This window comes from Triticum aestivum, chromosome 1B, assembly GCF_018294505.1.
Source record: "Triticum aestivum cultivar Chinese Spring chromosome 1B, IWGSC CS RefSeq v2.1, whole genome shotgun sequence".
Taxonomy (NCBI): domain Eukaryota; kingdom Viridiplantae; phylum Streptophyta; class Magnoliopsida; order Poales; family Poaceae; genus Triticum; species Triticum aestivum.
The window spans coordinates 154,033,929-154,046,085 of NC_057795.1; the positions used below are offsets into that span (position 1 = coordinate 154,033,929).

Sequence of the window (12,157 nt, forward strand, 5' to 3'; positions counted from 1 at the left end):
TCGTTTCAACCAGAAATTGCGTGTGGACTTTTAAGATTTTAGGAAACATTTATCACGCTATATCCAAACACACCCTGTACTTAGCTGCAAAGATCATGAAGCACGCCAACAAGTGCTCCGTTTCCCCTGAATTTGCGCGCATAACTCCACACAGGCACGGGTGGTGCGCTTCAGCATATCTGTACTGACATGTTCGCCCCATCCTGGACCACGCAAACCTCTCCACAGACTGCGTACGCCCGGTGCGTAGGGTCTACAGCGAACTTGGAAACCTGTAGTCGGAACGCTATTGCCATGTGGGACGCCTCCTGGTCGTGTGATGAGGAGATGGGGGTGGGGAATGGGCGGGCCGATGGGGGCATGGGCATCGTCCCCTTCTATATCAGGCGCAGACCCATCGACCCGTCTCTAACAAAGGCATTTCTCCCACAGAAGAGCCAGAGACTACTCCCCTTCTTCTTGCTTTGCTTGCCCCATCTCTACCGCAAGTGTTCCTGCAGCCATTGCTTTGATCCGACCTCGGAGGCCGCACTGATGGCTGAAGGGAGTGCCTGTTTCGATTGGGACGTGGCGGCCGGGAACCAGTACACGAGCTCCGGGCATGGTGGTGTTTCACAACACTTCGCCCATAATGATGGTAGTGCTCCAGCCAGGGTGGTTGTCTTCCCGGGCGCCAGATCAAGAGCTTCTGGTGGCATCAACATGATGGATCCCACCAGGTTCTCCGGCAACGGGATCAGCGACGCCCCTACGGCAATCGTGGCACCTGCTCGGGTCCCGCCGCGTGCCAGATCCAAGGGCCAGCGGCTGACACAGTTCAAAGGGTCGTGGACCGTGGAGGAAGATACGTATGTAGAAAATCGAACCCTAATTGCAAAGCTTTTTCTTTGTCCATCATTGGCTGCAGCTTCGTCAGTTTTCTTTGTGATTTTGTTGCAGGCTGCTCAGGGCGAAGGTGCAAGAGTTCGGCATAGGGAGGTGGACGAAGGTTGCGATGTACCTCCCCGGACGGAGCGGGAAGCAGTGCCGGGAGAGATGGATCAACCAACTTGACCCCAACATTGAGGTGATCTCGCGAGATCTAAATTTCTTAACTCCCTAGTCACTTCTAGCAGCTTGATCTGGGGAATTTTGATGATCTATGATCGATTGTGCTTACGAAAAAAAAAATCTTCGTTGCGTTAATCTGATTCATCACCATTCAGAAGTGGGTATTAACTCCCGGATAAACAGTTACTACTCTTGCATGTCTTTAGTCTAATCAGTAAACGTGGCATTAATTTTTTCATTTAGGCCACTAACTGATGACCCAAGTAATTTTTTGAAGAAAAAAGTTGTAGTGAAGTTAATTTGTAAATTAATAGGGATTGATGTTCCTGCCCACACATTAGCATGTGAAACGTGTATAAGGATTCGGTGTTCAATCTGTAAATAAATAAAATCTCACTTGCACGTACAAATATCAAAATTTACTACTTCCTTTGTTCTCAAATATATGATGTTTTAGATATTTCAATATGGACTACAAGGACTGGAATAAGTGAACAAATACGCTAAAACAAATCTATATACGTACAATTCAGAAAAAAAGTTAGAACATCTTATATCTGTGAACGGAGGGAGTAATTGATATGGTGTCTCATTTTTTATTAAACTAGATAATTGCCCGTGCATTGTAAATGGAGTATAAACATTGTCATGGATTAGGCCGTGAATGCACGTCTATTATTACATTGGTGCGCTATAGTCTTAGGATGTTTTTGTATGTAATTGTCATGATTTACCTGTCATCTTATTGTTAATCACTTATTTGGTAAGAATTTATAGAATCACTCCCTTCGTAAACTAATATAAGATCGTCTAGATCACTATTTTAGTGATCTAAGCGCTCTTATATTAGTTTACAGAGGGAGTACCAAAGCAATTATTATTTAGGAGAAAGATCGGAGATGGGAGTCAAAATGTCATCTTATTGTTAATCAATTATGTGGTTATAATTTATTGACTTACCAAAAAATATTATTATCTGAGAGGAAAATCAGAGATGCGAGGAAAAATCAAACAGGAGAATGGAAGGGGGGACTATATATAGAGAGGTTGGACAAAGGAGAGGGTCAAATGGGAACCTTAGGTTGTTTTTAGGTAGTAGAGAAGATAATCTCTGCCACTAAGTGATCACCCAATTAAAAAAATCTTGATTATTTGGCAAATTATTGCTTCTGCCTATTAGTGACTTGCGACAATTTGGTATCCCTAAAACAAGAGTCGATGTTCAAGCTCACAAATTAGCATTTGAGATGTGGTACTTTCTTTAGTTGAATCATATGATTATACGTCCAAAAATTTGCACCTATAGTTTTGTCACCATTCGGAAGTGGGTATTAACTCCCGGACAAATAGTTAGTAGTATTGCATGTCTTTAGTCTACTCAGTAAATGTGGCAATTACTTTCTTCATTTAGACCACTAAAAGTAATTTTGGAAAATTAATGGGGACCGATGTTCCTGCCCACACATTATCATTTAAAATATGTATAAAATTCTGCGTTCAATCCGTAAATGAAAAATCACACTAGCACTTACAAATATCCAAATTTGCTAATTGACATGGTGTGTCCTACTTTTTTAATTCTTGGCCACTAAGTGATCTCCGAAGCATTACCCAAATTGGACTACAATAGCCAGCGACCGTTCACTGTGCAGGATGGCATTTGCAAATGGCACGACTGGCAGTTTTATTGTTTGGGGATGGTATTTTTGACAACAATAAAAAGCATGGCATTTTGTTATTTTAGTGCATTTTATCAAAAAACTGCGACCGTCAGATCTTGATCCTGTGGTCTGTGGGGCATTTGCTGGGATTTCGTCCCCAGGAACGCTCCCGAGATAGAGATAAGATTACCGAGTTTTTTGTCTTGGTTTTTTGTCAAATTATTGCTGCTACATATTTGCGACTTGCCTCAATTGGGTATTCCCTAAAGTAAGATTCATTCCAGCACATAAATTGCATTTGAGATGTGGTACTTTTATTAGTTCAATCATATAGACAAAATAAGTCACATGCTGATAGTCGGATGATACACATGTTCCAAAAATTTGATGTTGTTTATTTATGAAAATGTTGCTTTTTATTTATTATGGTTTTCCTGAATTTGGTGAATATGAGTAGAGGTTCCTGCTCCGGGTTAGCATTTGAGATATGTGTGGGCTGCGACAAAATTGAGCTCTACTCCACTCCCTCCAGACCGTACTGATTGTGCAAGGCGGACCCTACTTCGGGGTATGCAGGTGTGGTTTGCCTCGCTGATGGAGATATGCACATCACCAGCCCATGCACCAAGCCCCCTTATCCACTGCCATGAGCCCTATGATAAGTTGTGCACTCATAAATCCATGCACTGACCCCCCCTTTCCTCTTTGGGCCTGATGAAGAACCACATGACCATCATCATACCTCACTTCGCAACATTCTCAGTGCTCTTGGACAACAAGCCAATGATGACAAAGATGGATGTTATGCATGCTTCTTGTGCTCCCAGCAGGGCCCTCGCCTGGCGCACCACTTTTTGTGTCAGTGTTGCCTCCCATTCTTCCTTCTCCTATCTCCACTTTGCCCTAGTCACGCACAACAAGGAGGAGGGAGGCGCCCACGAAGGTCATCGACTTCGACAAGTCGACATAGCACATGCCTGCATGCCATGGACAGGATCATTCCCATCATCCAGCTCCTGCATAGGTTTCTCTACCAACGGATGGGAGTCATTGGTGAGGTTGAATAGGTCAACGAGGAAGAGGTTGACTCTTTGTGGCTCTGTTCTAGGAGAGGTTGCCAGACTTAGCATCGTGCTCCGGACGCTTTTTAGGCTTGACCACGATTTTACAATGGCTGTGAAGTGTAGAAATATATTGCCCATCTCACTCAACCAGTTCGGTTTTTTCGATGTGCTGGTGGAGCATGAGTTCAATATGGTATCTGAACCAAGAGTTCTCAAGTTCAAGACCCTACTAACACAATATTAATAAAGACTTTGTGGCCTATATGGATCCCATGCCTAAGGACTAAAATAACCAGACGTGAGGGGAAGTGTTGAAACATATTTCCCATCTCTGTTCATCAATTTAGACTTTTGATGAACTGCCTGGAGCATGAATACAGTATGAAGGATGCTTTGATGGAGCATGGTGGCGAAGGGGGTCATGTGATGCCATCGATGACGAGAGAGTATGTCACAGGGATAGCCTGATCCCTTGGTTCACCTAATGATGCATTCATGATCCATCACCCAGTCACTCCCATGTTTGAGACGATGTATAAGTTTTTTCCTCCTTCGCCCATTGATCCTCAGGTGAAAGTAACGAGTGTTAGCATCACCCTCTTTAATACATGTGATCCTCGAGATTTTTTGCTTGGTTCCCACAACTTGATCCCTTTGTGCAACAAATGAGTATTTTGGTCTTATTAGCGTTATGCATGTCGTGGCCAAACTCATTGACAAAACTCTTTCCATGAGGTTGGCTCTGCACATGAAGGATATTGTTTTCGTTGCACAAATTGCTTTATTAAGAGGAGAAGCATCCATTATAAATTAATTTATGCGCCCAATGTGTCTAGAAGATTTTACCACATCAAGACACACATGCTCCCCTTCAAGCTTAACATAAAGAAGGTCTTGGATTCCTTTACGTGGGGCCATTTTATAGAAAATTTTAGTCACCTTAGCTTCCAAGGCCACATCCGGGGATGGATCTCGACCCTCCCCTCCTCGACTTCTTCTTGAGTTTTGCTCAATGGGATTGCCGAGGACCAAATCAAGCATGGTTGTGGGCATTTTCAGGTGTGCACTGTCCCGTTTGCTCTTTGAGCTCACCATTGACCTACCGCACCATATATTTATCAAGTATATGACCTAAGGAAAACCTCATCCTCTTGGTGGGCATCACACGAGCATTTGTGGTTCCGTTTACCTTGACGACATGGTTGTTTTATGTTCCCCTATCAAGCAATAAGTCCAATTCCTCACCACCATGGTTGCCTCTTTTGGATATACTATCAGCCTTGTTGCAAATTACAAAAGAGCCATGTTGCACTTACCTGGTGCAATAACACCAACCTTGATGACATACTCTAGTCCTTCCCGGCATGTTTCTTATCCTTCCCCATATGTTACCTTGCACTGTCCCTCATGGTCAAAATATTATGGATGGTCCACTTGCAACACTTTGAAGATTAAGCCGCCGGGAAATTAGCACCTTGGAGAGGGGAACATTTTGATACCGCAGGCCGCATGGTCTTGGTCAAGGCAGTGCTCACAGTTGTCACCATACGCCATCTTACACTGTTTAACCTCCTGGTGGAGGTTATTAAGAAGATTGATAGCTTGAGGTGTGCCCATCTTTGGGAAAGGATAGACAAAGTGACCGAAGGCAAGTGCAAAATTAACTAGGAGCAAGTTTGCAAGCTGGAGGAGTTTGTTAGCCTGAAAATTCTTAATCTTAGAAATTTGCCATCGTGCTTCGCTTACTATGGTTATGGCCTGACTAGGATGACCCACAGAGTGTGTGGTGTGGAATGGGGATGTCATGCAACAATTATGAAGTGATCTATTAGTGGCTGACACTTACGTAAGAATGGTGACATAACTAAAGCCAAAGTTTGGGAGTCATCATGGCTGGAGGAACTGATGCATAAAGATATCGCACCATTTAAAAAATATATCCCACAAGAAAGGTGGCATTGTGGATGAGGTTTTAAGAGATAAGTTTTGGGTTCTACAGACTGGTAGTCAAGGAGGCCTAAAGCTAGAGCACAGCCAATAATTAGTTATTATGTAAGACAAAGTTGCCAATCCATATCGTCATCCAACCGAACATCCAAGATACAACCATGAGCAAGCTGGCCAACATCAAGAATTATACCGCCTCGTCTGCTTACAAGGCTTAGTTAGTCGGCTTCATCTGATCCAACTTGCATGCCACAACCTGGAAGGTTTGGGCATCCTAAAATGTAAGTTCTTTTATTGGTTACCCGTCAAAAATAGGATTGAACAACAGAGGTTGCAACGTTGAGAGTGACCAAATTGCGACCGGTGCCCTCTTTGCAACCAAGTGCAAGAATTAGTGGCTCACCTCGTCATCAAGCTCGGTTCTTGCCTCAAGTTTGGAATGACATGATATCTTATCTAGTTCTTCAAGCTAGTATGATGCTTTGTCATCGTTTTAAGATGACGAAGTCTTGTTGGAAAGAAGTCCTCCTTAATAATTCACAACTGAGGAAATCTCTATATTCTTTGCTCCTTCTTGTTCGATGGGAGATTTCAAAGGAAAGGAATGCGTGTGTCTTTCGAAATAAAGTGACGCTGATGGCGGTCATTGTTCGCCCCATCTAAGATGAGGCGCCTCTTTGGGCTATTGTGGGGGCTAAGCATTTGATTAATGTAATGTAGGAGAGTAATTTGGTGTCTTTGTGGTTGTTATTTTACGAACTTCTCTTGTTAATCAATAAAAAGGTAAATATGCTTCCTTGTTCCAATGAAAAGATCACAAAACCTATAAATAAAAATGACACTTGCACTTGTGGTATAATCGATATTGCTAACTGGATTTTTTTTCTAGAAGTTCTGTAAATCTCAGGCACCTCAAATTGCACAATATTGATTCCCAAAATTGTAGGACACACAAAATATGTGTAATTTTTAATAAGATATCTGCAAAATAAAATAAGTCATGTCATTTTTTTGTATGGGTCAATCCGCTCCAAATATTATTCACATACTAACTTTTTTTTCTTTCCATGTTTTCTATCAGGCTCATTCCACCATTTCATCAATTTATATGTGGCATAGATCAAATTTGTGAGAGTATTAGGCTTAGTTGGAAGTTCTCTAACCAATCGATTTCCGAGATACTTTGAGATTCCTTAGATAATTTCAGATTCTGGCTATGTTTTCTGATCTTGGCGATTTTTATCTTGTTTCAGAGTGTTACATTAGTTTTTCTTTTGTTTCAAAGTGTAACTTTATGTACCAGCAAATCTGATCCGAAACAAGTGCATTCTTGGTAGAAGATAAAACATTATGATGCATTTGAAACCAGATAAATATTTTAATAAATGTTGGTACTCTTAAACAACACAAATTTTACCAACAACAAAAAAGGTAAGATACATCTGAAAGCAATGCCGAACGGTGGATGCATGCATGGCGTATCTATGCATGGTAGGAAAATGACTTTGGGTTGACTACTAAATAAATAATGCTTCTTTGCACATAAGGTGTGTTGCGTTAAAAAAACTAAAGGTAGTAGATACTACTTTCGATGTGTTCTGGTGTGTTCAATTGTACTTCAATTTAATGTTATGCTATAAGTAATCAAATCATGAATACTTCCCTTGCAGAGAAAAATCTGGACCGACTCAGAAGACATGAAGCTGATCGAGTTGCATCAGACCTGGGGGAACCGTTGGTCGGTGATCGCCCGGCTACTCTCTGGACGGCCAGAGAACGCCGTCAAGAACCACTATCATGCCACCAAGCGCAGTCTGAATGCAAAGCGCCAGCTCAAGAAGAGGAACAACAAGCAACCACCTCCTGGCCAGCTCTCCCTTCTTGCGGAGTACATCCATAGCCTGGAGCCACACACTGGATCACCCATGGAGACACCTCCAGTGTCCCCACTGTTGTATCATGACCAAGAGCATGGTGGGCAGATGGGGATGGCCGGTAGAGACGTCGCCGTCGTCATCACCCCTACTACACAGGCGCACCCGACCTACCCCAATTCGGCCATGACTGGTATGTCCTACCACCCAAACCCGGCCAACATGCAGTACTGGGCGCCGGATTTGAATGTTGCTGACAGGCAGAACGAGGGGTACTCGTACTACATCCCTCCCAATGCGCACCTGAACCACCACCTGTGCTATGGTTTGTCACCGACGCAGATGGTTAGTGAGCAAGACATGCAGCAGGCGGCCAAAGCGAGCATGAACATGTCTGCGTTCACTGGACAACATACCCTCCCGGCGAGCAACCTCAAGGCGGTGGCAGAGATGCACCGTGAGTCCTCCTCCAACAACCAACTGGGCAACGTGAGTGGTGGAGCTAGCGATTGGTCCTACTACTATGGCATGGACGAGGTTGGTCCGAGCGGCCCTGCTGGAGGTACCGGTAGCGGTAGCAACCCTGATGACATCGACGTGGTGCAGATGGCCCCAAGGGAGTGTTCCGCGTAGGACCGGGAAGTGGTCACCCTCAATCGAGTGACTAGATTCAAGTGAGACATACATGTCACTGGAGGATTTCATGTCTAAGGAGAACAATGAGATTGTATGTGTGTTGTGCTTATGTACTTTGTTTGATCGAGTATTTTGCAAAGGTACTTTATGTGGTCCATTTGGGGAAGTACATTAATTTGTTCGCGTTTGCTAATCCTTAGGAAACCGTTTCAGTCGATTTCGGTACAGAAGAGCTAGAAAAGGAGGCAATTGTAAAGGTGAGACGGCCAGCCGCATCGTATCTAATGGGCCTGAGACGAAAACGATGCTGCTGGCCTCGGCATCTCCATGGAGGACTAGCAAAGGGTTGATAAGTTCAGATTGAGAGGTGTGTGGTCGTCAACGATAAAATATATGGCATGGTGGGTGGGAATTAGAGGGAAGGCATGAGCAGCAGTAGATCAGATAAGAAACGGTAGTGAGGCAACATGCGACATCATTGTCAGTTAGGGTGGAGGCGGCGGTCTTGCCGATGATATGAATGGGTCGGTAGGAAGAGGAAACCACTAGAGGAGGAAGAAGGGTGGCTAACAAATCAACTACAACAAAAAAGGAATGGTTAATTAGGCGGTCCTTGCTTTGTTGTGTTATTTCAGATACACTTTAAGTTCAGATGATAGAGTAGAATAAGTTCAATTGAAAAAGATGTAGTTTTGTCCCAAGCATCACAATTCATATAGTGTAGCTAGAATAGACGATGCGGTTTTAAAAGTGCAACTGAAACATGCGATGCAGTTGAAACATTGTTGTTGAACGAGTGATCGATGTAGTTGAAATACATGATGAAGTTGTGAAAAAGTTTTAACCAACTAAACATTTATGAGTTAGTTAGCATTTCTCTTGTGCATATGCTTACGATCTGCTTCTTTTAGAAATTTGGTGAAGCAATGTCATTATTATTTTTCACCTTTTTTTGCATAGAGGGGCATCTTGTCGACAATATCCTTTATCTCCTCCACTATTGCCCTTCCTCTTCATTTTTTTCTAGTTCCACTCGCTCAAGGGATCGATATGCATTGATGGATTTTGATGCTCTTCATCTTCTCCAAACTTGGGTGGTTGATAGAGCCATGCATCATAGCATATGCACTCTCTTTTATGCAAGGAGCTACTCCATTCCTATCATCTCCCTCCGCAATGTAGCTTTGTATTTGTGGCACTTCCTGTGCCTCTCATGTCTTTCTTTTACTAAAAGTGCCTCGATTGTCTTACCTTTACGTAATCACTATACCGCAGTTCACCATGAGGCCGATGTAGCAACATAAATCTTGGGATAAACAATGTCAATGTTGGATTTGATGTGTTCCTAGCGACAACAGTGATTGCACTCTGCAAGGCTCTGCTCAGAATGGTATGTGCAAACATGGTCATGGTGTAGCTCCACAATGGTCAAGAGGTGTCTTCAAATATATGTTCTGTTTTGGTATGTGTTTCCAACTAAACTGTTGTATAAGGGGGTCCAAGCCATACCCCCAATAGACCAAAGTTCATTTATGGAATCCAAACACTTGGTTTTTATCAAATCATTTGACTAACCATTTGAGGCAACAAAATATAAAAATTTCTATAGTGGGACCCCTGGTCTTCCTCACCTCCTTGCTAATGTGTGAATGATAGATCTAGGAAAGACCCCTATTACCGGCCAGGGCCAAAGACAAGACCTGTAAAACCTCCAAAAATCAAAACTCAAGCCCGTTAGACCCTTGAGCCTAAAAATTCGAAGTCACGCCAACCACCCGGACGTGTAGCACATTCCATGCAAAATACATTCTGAGTTTACGAAAACTGATTCTAAGGAACAAAGGTTTCTGAAAGTCAAATGGAAATCAAAGCCGAAACATGTAAGCCATATCGTTGTAAAATCCAAATTTAGACCAGCCACATCACTAGTGCAGAGACGTCCTGTGCAAATGTTTTTTACCCCTTTCAGTGACACGGTTTCGAAGCATTGCCTTGATAATGTGGATGATGGGGGGTCCATCCCACATGACCTAGATTAATCGTGTGTGATAGGGTGGAAGCATGCATACATTTGGTGAAAAAAGCCTATGCGATGCCCGAATCTATCCCACATGCAAATTGTCCAGCAAGCATTTGCGATATATCAAATTTCTCAAATGCTCCATCCGTCGCGCTCATGTGGGATGGCATAATTATCACATGTGCTACTCTGTGGTGCAATGTTTATCACGTGCACACCATCATAAAGAGTTCTTGATTGTAAAGCATGTATTATAAGGATAATATCACAAACTTTTATTTCTATAGGAAAATTTAGGATAGTAAAACAAAGCCATTTCCCTGCCCTCTCAGACTAGCCACAATGGGAGTAACTTCAGCAATAAAATCAAGTCCAACTCAGCAAATTTGCTTATGTGGCAACGAGTTAATGAGGAGAGAGGTAGTTTGAGTAACTTAACTAGTTACTGTGACATCACATGTCCCAATGCAATATGAGTCTATAACCTAATAAATGAAGATTTGCATGACACTACATTTATGGTACTACCCACTATGAGGCCCTCCCCAATGCTCCACCTTGTACAAGTGCTAAGGCTGCCATGTAGGCAAAAAATCTGATGTGTCAATGTAATAAAGAGGAGAGATGTGAGTTTGGTGATGAAGGAAATATGCCCTAGAGGCAATAATAAAGTTATTATTTATTTCCTTAATTCATGATAAATGTTTATTATTCATGCTAGAATTGTATTAACCAGAAACTTAGTACATGTGTGAATACATAGACAAAACATATAGTCCCTAGTATGCCTCTACTTGACTAGCTCGTTAATCAAAGATGGTTATGTTTCCTAACCATAGACATGTGTTGTGATTTGTTGAACGAGATCACATGATTAGGAGAATGATGTGATGGACATGACCCATCCGTTAGCTTAGCATTATGATCATGTCAGTTTCATTGCTACTGCTTTCTTCATGACTTATACAAGTTCCTCAGACTATAAGATTATGCAACTCCCGAATACCGGAGGAACACTTTGTGTGCTACCAAACATCACAACGTAAATGGGTGATTATAAATGTGCTCTACTGGTGTCTCCGAAGGTGTTTGTTGGGTTGGCATAGATCGAGATTAGGATTTGTCACTCTATGTTTCGGAAAGGTATCTCTGGGCCCTCTCAGTAATACTCATCACTATAAGCCTTGCAACCAGTGTGACTAATGAGTTAGTTGTGGGATGAAGTATTACGGAACGAGTAAAGGGACTATCCGGTAACGAGATTGAACTAGGTATTGAGATACCGATGATCGAACCTCAGGCAAATATCATACCGATGACAAAGGGAACAACATATGTTGTTATGTGGTTTGCCTGATAAAGATCTTCATAGAATATGTAGGAACCAATATGAGCATCCAGGTTCCGCTATTGGTTGTTGACCAGAGACGTGTCTCGGTCATGTCTACATTGTTCTCGAACCCATAGGGTCCGCACGCTTAACGTTCGATGACGATTGGTATTATGAGTTTATGTGATATGATGTACCGAAGGTTGTTCGAAGTCCCAGATGTGATCATGGACATGAAGGAGTCTCGAAATGGTTGAGACATAAAGATTGATATATTGGACGACAATATTCAGCCACCAGAAGTGTTCTAGAGAAGTTTCGGATAAAACCGGAGTGCCGGAGGGTTATCGGAACCCCCGGGGGAACTAATGGGCCTCGATGGGCCTTAGTGGAGAGAGAGAGAGGGGCGGCCAGGGCAGGCCGCGTGCCCCCTCCCCTTGAGTCCGAATAGGACAAGGAAGGGGGCCTTGCATTTCCCCTCTCCCTCTCCTTCCTCCCCCCTCTTCCCCTCTTGGTGGAATCCTACTAGGACTAGTGGCCCCAGTAGGACTCCCCTCTTGGGGCGCGCCTATAGG

At 43.0% G+C, this 12,157-nt stretch overlaps 1 protein-coding gene across 1 annotated transcript; it reads left to right on the top strand.

The window, feature by feature from the left end:
- The first annotated feature begins 327 nt into the window (after nucleotides 1-327).
- Nucleotides 328-8,377, top strand: LOC123088610 (uncharacterized). The gene is made up of 3 exons (XM_044510828.1): nucleotides 328-848; nucleotides 940-1,066; nucleotides 7,393-8,377. Exons 1-3 carry the CDS (start codon nucleotides 328-330, stop codon nucleotides 8,227-8,229), a joined length of 1,485 nt encoding a protein of 494 aa, XP_044366763.1. The 3' UTR covers nucleotides 8,230-8,377.
- The last annotated feature ends 3,780 nt before the right edge of the window (nucleotides 8,378-12,157 follow it).